The 14,980-nt window shown below is 47.8% G+C and overlaps 1 protein-coding gene across 1 annotated transcript; it reads left to right on the top strand.

Moving 5' to 3' along the window:
- The first annotated feature begins 5,353 nt into the window (after positions 1-5,353).
- On the top strand, positions 5,354-14,934 carry LOC150059472 (acetyl-CoA acetyltransferase, cytosolic). The gene is made up of 9 exons (XM_090337880.1): positions 5,354-5,465; positions 5,993-6,127; positions 9,138-9,319; positions 10,336-10,453; positions 10,749-10,892; positions 11,618-11,740; positions 12,865-13,019; positions 13,957-14,067; positions 14,554-14,934. Exons 1-9 carry the CDS (start codon positions 5,411-5,413, stop codon positions 14,722-14,724), a joined length of 1,194 nt encoding a protein of 397 aa, XP_090194006.1. The 5' UTR covers positions 5,354-5,410; the 3' UTR covers positions 14,725-14,934.
- Positions 14,935-14,980: the final 46 nt, after the last annotated feature.

The raw sequence follows: 14,980 nt of genomic DNA, 5'->3' as shown, positions 1-14,980 counted from the left end.
ACCAACCATTAGAAAATGGGAAGTGGGGCTTGGCTCAAATATAGGGTGGTAGCCTTGGGCTGAAGAGCTCAGGGACAACACCAGGCCCAGGGATAGGACATAGGACAGTAGCCTTGAGCTGAAAATCTCAGGGACAGTGCCCATGCAGAGTTCAAGCCCCATGACCCACAAAAAAAGGGGGGGGGTGCTGGCAGTGTGGTTGAGTGGTAGAGTGCTTGCCTAGCATGCACCAAGCACTAGGTTTGATTCCTCAGTTCCATATACACAGAAAAAGCCAGAAGTGGTAGATTGCTGGCTTCAAAGAAAAAAGCCCAAGGACAGTGCCCAGGCCCTGAGTTCAAGCCCCAGGACTGGCAAATAAAAAAAAAAAAAAAGGTACAAAATATCGAAAGAACCCACCACCCCCCCAAGTATTTCTGCTTTTGTTTTTCCAGTTCTAGGGCTTTAACTCACTAGTTAGGCACAGTCCCTGAGCATCTTTTGCTCAAGTCTAGTACTCTACCACTTGCCACATAACCACTTCTGACTTTTCCTATTTATGTGATGTTGAGGAACCAAACCCAGGGCTTCATTGAGCATACTAGGCAAGCACTCGCCCACTCCCAGTTTTTGTTTTTGTTTTTCTGCCAGTTCTGGGCTTTCTCAAGGCTAAAACTACCACTTGAGCCACAGTACCACTTCTGGCTTTTTCTATGTATGTGGTACCGGGGAATGGAACCCAGGCTTCATGCATGCTAGGCAAGCACTCTACCACTAGGCCAAGCTCCTGGCCCTCCCAGGTATTTTTTAGGTTTTAATTAAACAGCCAGTGTCAGGAACATTAGTGTATCCCTGAAGTCTGTTAAAATTCTATCCAGTTACTCTGACAATGTGTGTGCATTTATCATCTCTTGGTCTGTCCATATGTTAGAACATGAGAAAACGTCATCAAGACATTAAGACAGTCCAAAGTTCGCTTTATTTTATCCATAGGATATGAGAAAATGTTATCAAGACATTAAGGCAGTCCAAAGTTTGCTTTCTTTTATCCAATGTAAGTATCCATGCTCCAGAATGTACACATATATATGTAGTTGGGATGAAACATCATTTCTGCTAAAAGCAAAACAGTTGTTTGATATAACTTGTAATACACTCAACCTCAAAAGTAGAGGCTTGTTTGAAACCATTTGAAGCTACACATTACTATTTGATAATAGAAGTTAACATTTTTGCTTGTCTTGCTGATAGATCAATGGCCTTAAAGGGTGTATTAGACCTGCACTAGTTGGAAAAAAAAAATGCACTGATTGGTTAACCTTTTGTGCAGTCTTTATAGATAATAGTTTTAGACATTTTGATGTGCAGTAAAATAGTCCCTTGTTAAATATGGGGCTTTGGCTTTGTGTATTTTAACTTGCTCCTGTTGATGTTATAGAATCTTTGGTGTGCAGTAGGAAATTTATTTTTCAACCAGGAATTTTCTGACTAATTTCAGTCAAATTTGTCTTCCCGAGTCTGGTGGTTAGGGAGTTGGTATTCCTCATTTTGGGAAGTGGATATTTCACTTGCTGGTAAGATGAGCGGTGATAGACCACTTCTGGGTTGAGGTGGTTCCAGGAAGTAGTGGCTTTGAATCCACAGTGGCATTGTATCACAGATCTGTCACATGACTTGAGGAAAGTCCTGCACTGACTCGGCACTGAATGAACTAGGTACATGTGGTGTCTTTAGCTTGGGCTGTTAGAACTGACGTACTATATAACAGTATTTCAGCAGACACATTTTCACGATTCTGGAGGCTGAGAAGTCTTAGATTTGGCTGGTTTGGTCCCTGGGCCCTCTTCCTGGCTTTCAGAGGGCTACCTTCTTGCTGCATTCTCCCTAGAGAGAATGAAGGGCGACTGCCTCTTCACTACAATGGAACCATCTTCATGACCTAGACCTATCCCCCCCCAAAGGACTGGCCTAAAAGCATGCACGACACTGGGACTTAGAGATTCAATTCATGAATTTGGAGGTGGGCAACATTCAGTTCAGAACAAATGCCAACCAAGAGACTGCTCGGTAAGTGGTACCACTAACATCATGTCCCTATTCCAGGTTTTTGTTTTCTGTTTTGGTTGTGGGGCTTGAACTCAGGACCTGAGTGCTATCCCTGCTTTGTTCAATGTAGCTCTCTTTTGAGCCAACATTCCACTTTGGGTTTTCTCGTAGCTAATTGGAGATGAAAGTCTCACAGACTTTCCTACCCAGGCTGGCTATAAATTGCAGTCCTCAGATCTCAGCCTCCTGAGTAGCTAGGATTAGATTACAAGTGTGAGTCACCAGCCCCTGGCTCAAACAAATTCTTACAGTTTGAAAAGTGTGTTAGAGAAAGAGAAAACTGGGGCCAGGAGTTTCCCCTAGTGGTAGAGTGCTTGCCTAGCATGCACAAAATACCAGGTTTGATTCCTAGGTACCTCATAACTAGAAAAGGCCGGAAATGGTACTGTGGATGAAATGGTAGAGCTCTAGCTTTGAAAAAGCTCAAGGACAGTTTTCAGGCCCTGAGTTCAAGCCCCAGGACTAGCAAAAAAAAAAAGAAAAAGAAAACGGAAAAAAGAGAGAGCGAGCACATGTTGCTGTCTGCGAGGGTGCTGTCCTTAAAGTTCCCTGAATAACAAACATCTACTTTAGATCTGGCACGTGAAGCTAAGTACTAGTGGCTCACGCCTGTAATTCTAGCTACTCAGGAGGCTGACATCTGAGACTCAATTGTGGTTGAAAACCAGCGTAGGCGGAAAGTTTGAGACTGTTAGGGCCAATTGACCATCAGAAAGCTGGAAGTGGATCTCTACCTCAGGTAGTACAGCATTAACCTTGAGTAGAAAAGCTCAGGGACAGTACCTAGGTTCTGAGTTCAAGCCCCAGGACTGGCACACGCACGCACGACGTTTGAATCCGTTATGATTCCAAAAGCTGAAGCTATTACAGCTTTCCAGCTTCCCCTTACCTTCTAAGAAGTTTAAGAGGGAAAGGTGTGTCGGAATGGATGACAGCTGTACCACATACAAAAGTGCTGGGGTATTCACGTAGGAGAGAATGCAATTGCTGAGAGAGAGGCCTTGGGGTAGCTAAGTCAATAGGTGTAGTCAAGGGTAGTCTCAGGAGTAATGAGAGGAAAGGGAGTGTGGCTGGGTAATAGAGTTTGCCTAACAGAGGCTCCAGTTCTCCCCAGCACAGGAGAAAAGGAAAAGAAAAATGAATTTGTAGATGCAAGAATGAAAATACTCTCACAAGAAGATGGTATGGACCAGTTATCACATGCAGTTCAGTGAAAGTTATTGTTTGGAAGCAGGTTCCAGTGGCTCACAACACATACAACCCTAGCTATTCAGGAGGCTGAGATCTGAGAATTAGGGTTTGAAGTGAGCCTGGGCAGATAAGTCCCAATGATAATCTTATCTACTTATTACTCAAGGAACTGAAGTGGAGTTGTGGCTCAAAGTGGCAGAATACTAAGCAAAAGAGATCAGGAACAGCTCCAGGTCCTGACTTTAACCTCCACAACCAACCAAAAAAAAAAAGCTATGGTTTGGAAAATTAATAACATGTCAGCTAGTTGTGACTTAGTGCTAAGCATGCATGAAGCTCTCCTCAGCACCACATAAACAGAAAAAACCAGAACTGGCACTGTGGCTCAAGTGGAAGAGCGCTAGCCATGAGTAAAAGAAGCTCAGGACAGTGCCCAGGCTCTGAGTTCAAGCCCCAAGACTGGCAATTAAAAAAAAAAAAAGCAGGGTACAGTGGCTCATGCCTGTAATCCTAGCTACTGAGGAGTCTGAGATGTGAGGATCAAGGTGCAAAGACAGCCAGGGCACAAAAGAACCTGAGACATTTATCTCCAATGGACACCTAAAAAACGGGAAGGGGGGCTTGGCTCAAGGGAAAGGTGGTAGCCTTGAGTATGTCACCCAAGGGTACTGGTCCTGTAATCCAGTGACTAGGGGGTTGCAGTAAGAGGATTTCAAGTTTGAGGCCAGCCCGTTTTACAGAATTGTGTAACAAAAACAGGTAAAAAGACTTCTATAATAACATGTGGCTCATGGAATTCTATGCTGCCATCAGAAAGAACAACATCGCCCCATTTGTGAGGAAATGGAAAGGCTTGGAAAAAATCATATTAAATAAACCAGACCCCAAAAAACATAGGCTCAATGGTTTCCCTCATTTTAATAATTAGTACAAACCTTGGACTCTCCTCGCAGAGGAGTACAATAGCTCAAAACCTAGATACAGAAGGCCACATCGGATGAGGCTAAATGAAAGAACCTCCAGAATATGGAAACAAGAGCCATATAATGTGGGACTGTTGTTCTTAATGTACTAGGCTATTTCTCATCTCTTCTGTTGTCCCTTGGTTATTCTCATATTGTCACAGTATCTTGTTATCTGGTATATTGCATAGGATTATATGTTTATTTGAAAGGGGAAAGAGAAGGGGGGAAAACAAGATGAGGGGAGGGGGTGGGGAGGAAGGAAATGGAGACAAACACATGAGAAGGGGTATCAATATGTGTGAAGTAATAATGCACCTTCTCTCTGGCGACGAGACCTGTACTCCTTCTATTAATTACAATAATAAAAAGCTAGAAAATTCACTGATCTACTAGGTTAAGGAAAAGTCCAGAAGGATCTTTTGGATTGTCTCTATAAATCAACGAACCCCCCCCCCAAAAAAAATGTGGCTGATGTGGACATGGAAATTCAAGTGGGAAGGTCCAGCCTGCGAAGGAGACCCCGCGAGGATTTCAAGGGTGGTCATGGAGAGCCAAGACTGGGATTATCCTGGTTGCTGGTGCTAAGCAGGCGCCTGGGAGGACGCACAATGGGACAGAGGCGCAAAGGAGAAGAAGGAGTGACCAGACGGTGGAAAAGCAAAGCTGCACCGGCGCAGTCCCGGGGAGCGTGGACGGAGGGCGGCGCAGGCCGTCCGGCGGCCTCGGCCTCGCCCGGGCAGCCGGGGTGCTCCGCCGGCGCCTCCGCCACGAGCTCAGATGGCACCCCGAGATCTCGGCCTGGCTCGTGGCTGGGGCCCCCCAGCCTGGTCCTGAGCACACGCGAGCCTCATCTAGAGAGGCCGCCCCACAGCCCCTGGTCCGAAGGCGGCAGTCGCAGGCCGCCGGGCCGCGGGGTCGGGATGGCAGGGCCCGGGACGCAACGCCCAGACACGCAGCACACCGCCGCCATAGGTGCGCTGGGTATCCAGCCCGCTAGGCCCGGCCCGGCCCCTGCTGCGCCTGCGCACAGCAGGCCACGCCCCCGAGGCGGAGGGGCGGGGCGAGCGGAGGCTCCGCCCCTGGCGGGATCTGCGATCAGTCGTGCGGCGCTTTGCCTCCCTCGCAGACCCAGCGGGACACGCGGCGGAGGAAGCGGCGCTCCCGGCAGGATGAATGCAGGCTCGGACCCCGTGGTCATCGTCGCGGCGGCGAGGACCGTCATCGGTGAGTTGGCTCGCTGCTTTTGTCTTAGCCGCCCGCCCGCTCAGCAAGCCCGCTGCGGCGCGGGCCTACGTGAGGCAGGGATGGGGACCCGGCGGGGGGGACCGAGGGACTCCGGGAGCCCCACACATCGCGCGCCTCCTGGTCCCGCCGCCACGCCCTCTTCGCCCATCGGATGCGCTCCGCCCCTCTGGCTCGGATTGGCTCCCTGCGGTAGAGCCATCGCGCCCCTGGGCTCTCTCATTGGCTGCCGTTGGTGAGGTCTCTCTCCCGAGACTTCTGATTGGCTGGACGCGGGGGCGCCACCGGTCCAGCGGAGGAGGCCGGTGGGCGCAGGTGGGCGGGGCGCGGGCCTCCGCCGCAGCCTGGGCGCGGCCGGCTCGGGGCGTCCTGAGGCGCCGCGAGCCCCCAGCTCTTGGCCGGGAGCTTGGTGCCAACCCGTCCCGCCCGTGGCCTCTCCCCGCAGTCCCGGCCCCGCAGTCCCGTCCTCCGGGCGCAGATCACTCGTGGCCCCCTCCCTTCCCTCGTAGGCTCCTTCAATGGTGCTCTGTCCACCGTGCCGGCCCACGAGCTGGGCGCTGCCGTCATCACAGAAGTCCTGAAAAGGGCCGCGGTGGCCCCGGAGGAGGTGTCCGAGGTGGTGCTTGGCCAGGTTCTGGCCGCAGGTAACCCGCACACGCGTGGGCACCCTCCCCACCGCGCCTGCCAGGGCGCAGGTTCCCCTTCCCGGTTCCTGCAGTGGCCCTCCAGCCTCCACCCCGCTGGAGCCCCCGCTGCACTCAGGAATTAAAATCGTGGGGAGCGGGAGGGGGGTGTGTGTGGCCTGCACGAAGATCCGGGGTCCACTCCTCGGCACCACATACCTAGAAAAAAGCCAGAAGTGGTGCTGGGGCTCATGGGTAGAGCTCTAGCCTTGAGAAAGTCCAGGGACAGTGCTCAGGCCCTGAGCTCAAGCCAGGAATGAAAAAAAAATGATATATATTTTTTTCGAATTTATGTTGTCAGTCCTTGGCCTTGAACTTAGGCTTGGGTATTTTTCTCCAACTCTTGATTAGAGTTGATCTGGTTTGTTGAGATTGTTTTTCTCTTCTTCCTTTTTTTTTTTTTCTTTTTCTTTGCCAATCCCAGAACGAATTCAGGGCCTGGACACTGTCCCTGAGCTGCTTTTGCGCAAGGCTAGCACTCTACCATTTGAGCCACAGTGCCTCTTCCATCCTTTGCTGTTTGTGTGCACTGAGGAGTTGAACCCAGAACTTCATGCGTGCTAGGCAAGCACTGTAGCAAGCCCAGTAATTATGAGGATGAGTTAAGGGGCATAAAGATGTTTATTTGCTCTAGCATTAGGTTCTTCCATTACCATCCAGGAGGTGTCACACTATACCCTCCTAATACAATCATGTAGCAAGCACAGTCACTGAGGAGCATAAAGGAAGTCATTTGCTCAAACACTGGATTATTTCATTAACATCTGGTAGGTGTTCCACTACCCCCACCTAATACAGTTCTGTCCCAACATCATCCTATCTGTCCTAAGATTCTTACCTGCTAGGTCACTTGGTCTGAGGTCAAGTCACACACAGGTCCAAGAGTCTCCCAGTCCAGCCTGCTCAGGGATGGCTTCAGGCTGCTGGGGTAGGTCCAAAGGGAGCTTCTTCACGGGCTGGGGAGTCTCTGACCCCACAAGCCTCCCACAAATGGCGAATTGGTTTCCATTTACTCTGTTAGCAGGCCTGCTCCTCTTCAGGCTAGTCTCCCATACTCATTTCCCATGTCTCCCATGTGTGTCTACTACAGCATCCCCGTGTGAACAGTCTAGCTGCATATCTTAAGCTTCCATGTGGTCTTGGTGCTTTTTGGTCTATGCTCTTAACAAGCACTCCACCACGCCACATTCCCAACCCCCACTCTTTCTTTACTACCCTCTTGGCACAGCTTCCTAGCAGTATTAAGTGCATGCCAGGCTGCAAGTGTTCTGGGGAACACGTGTTCCCCCATAGTGCCTGGCTTTCTAATAAAGACTCCTGACCCAACCTTTCAAAATGTAGCTTCTCTGTATCTTGTGATCAAATTCCCATAAGGCCATTGAACATCATCTGTTTTGCCTTTTTTTTTCTTTTTCCCCAGTCCTGGGGCTTTTACTCAGGGTCTGAGCACTGTGCTTGGACACTTTTGCTCAAGGATGGCACTCTGTCACTTGAGCCACAGCACTGTTTCTGGCATTTTCTGTGTATATGGATCCAGGGAATTGAACCCAGGGCTTTGTGCATGCTGGGAAGCACACTACCACTAGGCTATACTCCTGGCCCCGTCATCTGTTCTTAACATTCAGCCTAATGCCAGACTAATAGTATTGACAAATTCAATTTTTTTTAGGGGAGATGGGTCATGGGGCTTGAACTAGGCCTGGGCACTGTGTCTGAGGTCTTAAGCTCAAGGCTACTGCGCTATTGCGCCAAGCCCTACTTCCCATTTTCAAGAACTTAATTAGAGATGAGAGTCTCGGTCTTTGAACCTTGATCCTTAGATCTCAGCATCCTGAGTAGCTAGGATTAGAGGAGTGAGCCACCGCACCCGGCAATACATTTAATTTTTTATTTTGGTCTATGGCCTTTTTGCTAGTTGTTTTGGTTTTGTTTTGTTCTTGGTTGTGTTGAACACCAAACTCAGGACCTTGCACATCCTAGACAAGCACACTAACATTGAGCCCATTGAGCTGCATTCCCTACTTTGCTCTGTTTGTTTGTTTCTGCCTTGTCTCTTTGGTACTGGGGATTGAACCCAGGACTTTGCACTTGGTAGGAAAGTGCTTTGCCACTTTGCTACATCCCAACCGCTGACCCTTCTTTTTTTTTTTTTTTTCTTTTTTGGTGAGGCAGGACTTTTTTTATAGCTCATGCTGCCCTGAAACTCTGTCTCTCAAGTGTTGGATTAAAAGCAGTCACCATCAACACAACCACACTTGTTTGCTTAGATTACTTTCCCCAACAAAACTAAGGCAAGATCTGAGATATGGGTATATCTGAAACTTGTAACAGAGAAACTCCTAAATGTCTATTTTGTTGAACTTTGGTAACAGGTTGTATTAAGAGTATTTGAAATTTGAATCCCTTATCCCACTTTTTTTTTTTTCTGTTGGTCCTGGGACTTGAACTCTTTGCCTGGGTGCTGTCTCTGAGCTGTTCAGCTCAAGGCTTCCTCCCACAGTGCTACTTCCATTTTCTGGTGCTTATTGGAGATAAGAGACTCACAGAGTTTAGTTCCTGGATAGGATTTGAATGGCAATCCTCAGATCTCAGCCTCCTGAATAGCTGGGAAAGCTAGCATGAGCTGCCATGGCTGGCCTCTTATCCTGCGTTTAGGAAGTGCTGAATTTCTTCTTGAGTTACAGGAAGGCATTTGTCAATGCTGACTTGACACTTGTTGTGTAACCATTTATCCCAGGGGTGAGGAATGATAAGAACAGAATGATTTCTTTGTGAAGGAGAAATCATCAAATTCCACCAGATCCAATGGCAAACTGACAGGTGCCCAGGATATAAAAACTTTGGGCCTTGGGTGGGAACTTAGCTGCCTGAAGAGTTTCAGAAGTAGCAGTGAGCTAGTTGTCATGTGGCATAACCTTGCAGATTTGCACTGTTCCTTTCTTTGCCCTTGCCTTTGTGTTCCTTCTTTCAGGGTGTGGGCAGAATCCTGCTCGGCAAGCCAGTGTGGGTGCAGGGATCCCCTACTCGGTTCCAGCCTGGAGCTGCCAAATGGTGTGTGGGTCAGGCCTGAAGGCTGTGTGCCTGGCAGCCCAGGCCATACAGATAGGTGACTCCAGCATCGCGGTGGCAGGAGGCATGGAAAGCATGAGCAAGGTAAGGCCCCGGCAGTGCACGGCCCTGTCATGGCGGAAGAAGCTGGTGCTGTCAGAACTGGAATGAGAATGTACACTGGAAGGACCCCTCCCTAAATCTTCTCTGTTCTTAGATTGCTTGGTCAGTCCCAGTAGGAGAAAAGCCTGCATCAACCAGTGCAATTGGAAAAAGAATATCTTTTTCTATACTACTGTTACTGAGGCTTATCCTGTTTTCTGAATTAAGTCCAGAATAGTAGTTGGTGAATAGCCCTGGTATTGTGTCTTTTCTTGGCATGTGGCCTGGGCTAGCCTAGACCTCAGTGATCGGCCAACCAAGTGCCCTGGTTGCAGGCATGTGGCACCAAGCCCGGCAGTACCCTTGACTTTACATGTCTTTCTGTTAGGAGGAAAAGTGAAAGGTCGAGGTTTCCACTCCCTTCCTGCACATGACAAGGAAGACTTTTGGGATCAGCCTTGGCTGATTCTGTAGCTAGAAAACATGGCAAGAGTCAGCTGTGGTTGTGCCTATGTATAGTCCCAGCTTCTCAGGGGGTTGAATCAGAAGCAACACCTGAGTCCAGAAGTTTGAGACCAGCTTGAGTAACATTTCAAATCCTCATCTCTAACACGTAAACAAGTGCTGGAGAAGTAGTCAACATGTATAGTGCCAGCCATGAACTAAACAGCTCCCTAAGAGTGCAAGGCTGTGAGTTTATCTCCCATCCTGGCACACAAACAAGCAAAGGGCAAAGGTGGAAAGGAGGACTGCCGAGTGGCGCCCTTTCTGCGGCAGTAGGTTGGCCATGTGGGATTTCTTTCCTGTCCCTCAAATGTGCACAGTGGTGAGAAGTGTACCCCAACTTGCTGTCATCTGTTACCTTTTTGCATTTTAATATTGTAGCAGGTTGTTCTGAGTAGTTTATTGGAGGTAAGAATTTCCTGGCCTCTCCTGCCCAGGCTGGGTTTCAGCCGTGATCCTCAGATCTCGGCCTCCTGAGTAGGTGGGATCACAGGCGCCTGTTTTACTTCTTCCAGGCTCCTCACCTGGCTCACCTGAGAACAGGAGTGAGGATGGGTGAGATGCCACTGGCTGATAGCATACTCAAAGATGGCCTCACGGATGCCTTCCACGACTACCATATGGGTATTACAGGTAAGGCTGATGTAGTCTCAAGTACACGAGCTTTAAAAAGTTTGCAAGACTTAGGAAGTGTGGCGCTGTGGTTCAGGTGAGAAAGCGCTAGCCTTGGGCTGAAAAGCTCAGGAACAGTGCCCAGGCTGAGAGTTCAAGTCACACAACTGACCAAAAAAAAGTTTGCAAGACGTATAGCATGGTAGAGAATCTCCCTATTGTGCTGTTTCCTTCTAGCTGAGCTTGCTATTATGTACAGGATGTATTACTAAAACTCAGTTCATGAACACGATCAGGTTTTGCTATTTCCCTCCAGCTGAAAATGTTGCCAAGAAATGGCAAGTGAGTAGAGAAGATCAGGACAAGATTGCACTTCAGTCCCAGAACAGGACAGAGGATGCGCAGAAAGCTGGCCATTTTGACAAAGAGATTGTACCAGTTCTTGTGTCTTCAAGAAAAGGTGAGTGTGTATGTTCTGGTGGCCTAGCCATAGAAGTTGACTGTAGTTCTGGCCTCATGGGCTAGATAGAACACAGTGTGGGGACACAACAGCTATTTTCCTGTCCTTTTGCAATCAACATATTCATTTTAGCTTATTTTCTAATTTTTATTCCGTGGTAATATTGAAGATTGGGAAGTATTTCATGCTAAAACTCCTGATTATTGCTAAAGAGCTCTGGGGAAATTGAGGTAGCACTTCAATAGAATACTTTCTTACTGCACACAGAATGCAACAACCCACTTCCCTTAGTGCCATCTTCCATCTTACCACTCCTAAACTTTCATCTGCAGGACTACAGATTTTGCACCAGTTTCCCTAAAGTGTTTGTGTGCCCTTTCCACTAGAATGAATGTGGTGGTTAGATATTAATAAACCTTTTTTTGGGGGGGGGGTGTGGGTTGATCATTGGTCTTAAACTCTGGACCTGAGCACTGGCTCTGTTCTCCCACTTGAGCCACATTGACAATTCTGGGTTTCTGCTGCTTAATTGGAGATAAGAGTCTACTGGACTTTAAGCCTGGGGTAGCTTTGAACCGTGATCCTCAGATCTCAGCCTCTTGAGTAGCTAGGATTACAGGCGTGAGCCACTGATACCCAGCTGACAGAGCTGGTTTTGAAGAACACATGTAAATAGTCTTGTGTCTGCCTGCTCACTGCTACGTCTGCACTTTTATTCTTCCCAGGTCTTACTGAAGTAAAAATGGATGAATTTCCTCGCCATGGCAGCAACCTTGAAGCCATAGCCAAGCTGAAGCCATACTTCCTCACAGATGGCACGGGCACGGTTACCGCAGCTAATGCTTCAGGTTTGATTTCAAAAGGGCTTTTAGGGAAATGCCATCTTCTGCAAGGTCTACCAAGTGAAAACCTTTCCCACACAGCATGATGAAAACCATCTTGAAGTTTCTCCATATTTCATTACTGATTTAGCCTATATTGATCTTTTTTTTCTTCTTTTTTTTCCCAGTCCTGGGACTTGAACTCAGGGCCTGAGCACTGTCATTGTGCTTTCTCTTGGCTAGTGCTCTACCACTTGAGCCACAGTACCACTTCCGGCTTTTTCTGTATACATTGAACCCGGGTCTCTATGCATGCTAGGCAAGCATTCTACCACTAGGTCAAACTCCCTGCAGCATCTGATCCTTTTTTATTCTTCAGGGTTCAGGTGCTGTATAGCGCACACTCACTTTGCACTTAGAATCCTACCTGGGAATTTTCTCTCTCTCTCTCTCTCTTTTTTGGCCAATCCTGGGCTTGATCTCAGGGCCTAAACACTGTCCTTGGGCTTTCTCAAGGATAGAGTTCTACCACTTGAGCTACAGCAACACTTCCAGCTTTTTCGATGTATGTGCCATGGAGGAATCAAACTCAGGTCTTCATGCATGCTAGGCAAGCACTCTACTACTAGGCCAAACTCATGGCTCCCTACCTAGGAATCTTATGCACTGGGGATTACAGTTTGTCTTGGCCATACCTGGCCTTCGTTGCCTGATTTCTCAATTAGTCATAATTAAGCATTTTTGAGTTTGTTGTGGACATGGTAGCACTCACTGGTAATCTGATATAGGCCAGCCTGGGCTGTTAGCAAGGCTGTTTCTCAAAAATAAAAGGACAGGGAGTATTAAGTGATAGAGCTCTTGCCCAACATGCCTGGATTTAGCCTCTAGTATTTTGTGGTATCAGAAATACCCAATATTCTTCTTTTTTCTACTTCCCTTCCTAAATCTCCCTCCTCCCTCTGCTCTGTGGGTAATCTGGTTGATGTTCTGTGGTTTACAGTATTTCTAAGTATACTGTAAACTCTTCTCAGTTTCAGTGAAGAGCTTCACCAAGGCGTCAGTGTAAGTCATGTCCTCTAGTGGAAAATAAGGGAGTGACAGATAGGTACCGTAAGCTAAAGAATCTTATAGGAATCAAGCACATTTTACAGGGCTCAACGACGGTGCTGCAGCTGTGGTTCTTATGAAGAAGTCAGAAGCACAAAAACGTGGCCTTCTACCTTTAGCACAGATAGTTTCCTGGTCACAGGCAGGTGTGGACCCTTCCATAATGGGAACAGGACCAATTCCAGCCATAAAGCAAGCTGTGAGTATCACTTCCTACCCTATGGCATTTGTTCTTGGTAGGACTCAGGCTAGACCCACAATTCTGTACTGAGTTCTCCTGATAGCTTATCAGGACTGTCCTCAAATGCACCATTTTTCCTACTGGGTTCCCTTTTTATAAAATGCTTCTAACCCTAAAGTAAGTCTCAGTATACTTTTATTCTACCCTGAGGTGCAGATAAAACACTTTTCCCTATTCTTAGTTTTGAAGTCAGGGTCTGTGTATCTGCCAGTAGTCTGCTGCCACTGAAGTCCCCTTGCAGCCTGGATCATATTGTTTTCTTTTCTTCCAGTCCTCCAACTTTGAATGCAGGGCCCACAACATCATCATTGGACACTGTTTTTTTTTAAATCGATTGTGGGACTTGAACTCTAGGCCTGGGTGTTGTTCCTCAGCTCTTAGGCTGAGGTGTAGGCTACTGCCCAAACCTCGAGCCACAGTGCCACTCCCGGTTTTCTAGTGATTGATTTAAGAGTCTCACAGGCTTTGTAGTGCAGGGCTAGCTTTGAACTGCAATCCTCAGGTCTCAGCCCGGAGTACACAAGCCACTGCACCTGGCTTTGTGTGTGCCTGAGCACAGTTCTTGGACTGGTTAACACTCTGCCAGTTGAACCACTATGCCACTTCTGGCTCTTTCTGTGTATCCAGGAATCGAACCCAGGGCTTTGTGTATGCTAGGCAAGCACACTAAATACACTAGGCCACACTCCCAGCTCCTGGATCATGTTTTTATGATTGTTTTGCTACACCATTTTACAGTTCAAACCCTGTGTTGGGATTGCAGGCATAGAGTATCACACATAGCTTTAATGTGTGACACTAATGTGGCACTCATGTTTTGCATCTTTTGTCAGCATGGAGTGTTTTAATTTCAGTATACATCACCTAGGACTCTGTCCAATCATTTTCCCTCCAGGTCTTAAAAGCAGGCTGGTCTCTGGAAGATGTGGATGCATTTGAAATCAATGAAGCTTTTGCAGCTGTGTCTGCTGCCATAGCTAAAGAACTTGGATTATGCCCAGAGAAGGTAACTGCCAAGGTTTGGCCATTTCTTAATAGATGAAGAAGTAGGGCCGGGAGTTTGGCCTAGTGGTTAAAGTGCTTGCCTAGCATGCACGAAGACCGGGGTTCGATTCCTTGGTACCACATACATAGAGAAAAGCCGGATATGGGGCTGAGGCTCAAGTGGTAGAGCTCTAGCCTTGAGAAAGTCCAAGGACAGGGCTCAGGCCCTGAGCTCAAGCCCAGGACTGGCAAAAAAAAAAAAAAAAAAAAATAGTTGAAGAAGTAACTAGCTAAGCCCCTATTATGGGACAGAGTTCAGTTGATTTTCCAGGGCAAAAAGACCTTGACTCCATTAGCTTATTTACAATGAGGGGGCATTTTGAAAGAACAGGGAAGACAGTCAACAGTGGATGTCAGGGGTGAATTTATTTTGTCAGCCACGACAGGGCAGTTTGCTGTTGAAACAGCCAGAGTGAGACAAATGGCTTCAACCTTTCCTTTTCTTCAGGTCAACATCCAGGGAGGGGCAATAGCCTTGGGCCATCCCCTTGGAGCATCTGGCTGTAGGATCCTTGTGACCCTGGTACACACACTGGAGAGACTGGGCAAGAGCCGAGGTGTTGCAGCCCTGTGTATTGGAGGTGGCATGGGAATAGCAATGTGTGTGCAGAGAGGGTGAGCCGCCTACCAGCAGTCACAACTAAACCTGAGCCTCCACTGTGTTTCACGCTAACTTCAATTACGGAAAACCTAAGGACCAGAGTGAGGAAAGGAGCCAATCTGCCACTTCACAAGAATGCAGCTTGACATACGGCTGTAATTTTAATCTTGAAAGGTGTAAGATGTTTCCTCTAACACTGCTATAAATAAAGGGGAGTGAGATCAGTCATCAAGGGCTCCAGAGTGAACTGCATCCTGATAGCCTCCATGTTTAT

The sequence above is a fragment of the Megascapheus bottae genome, chromosome 8 (assembly GCF_031878675.1).
Source record: "Megascapheus bottae isolate mThoBot1 chromosome 8, mThoBot2.hap1, whole genome shotgun sequence".
NCBI classification, from domain to species: domain Eukaryota; kingdom Metazoa; phylum Chordata; class Mammalia; order Rodentia; family Geomyidae; genus Megascapheus; species Megascapheus bottae.
This window is presented reverse-complemented; position numbering and strand designations above follow the sequence as displayed.

Excerpts from the sequence above, each read along its gene's own strand:
- LOC150059472 (XM_090337880.1), top strand. The coding sequence starts at position 5,411 with ATGAATGCAGGCTCGGACCCCGTGGTCATCGTCGCGGCGGCGAGGACC. Across the intron at positions 10,454-10,748 it reads CTACCATATGGGTATTACAG|CTGAAAATGTTGCCAAGAAA; the intron begins GTAAGGCTGATG and ends ATTTCCCTCCAG. Across the intron at positions 13,020-13,956 it reads TTCCAGCCATAAAGCAAGCT|GTCTTAAAAGCAGGCTGGTC; the intron begins GTGAGTATCACT and ends TTTTCCCTCCAG.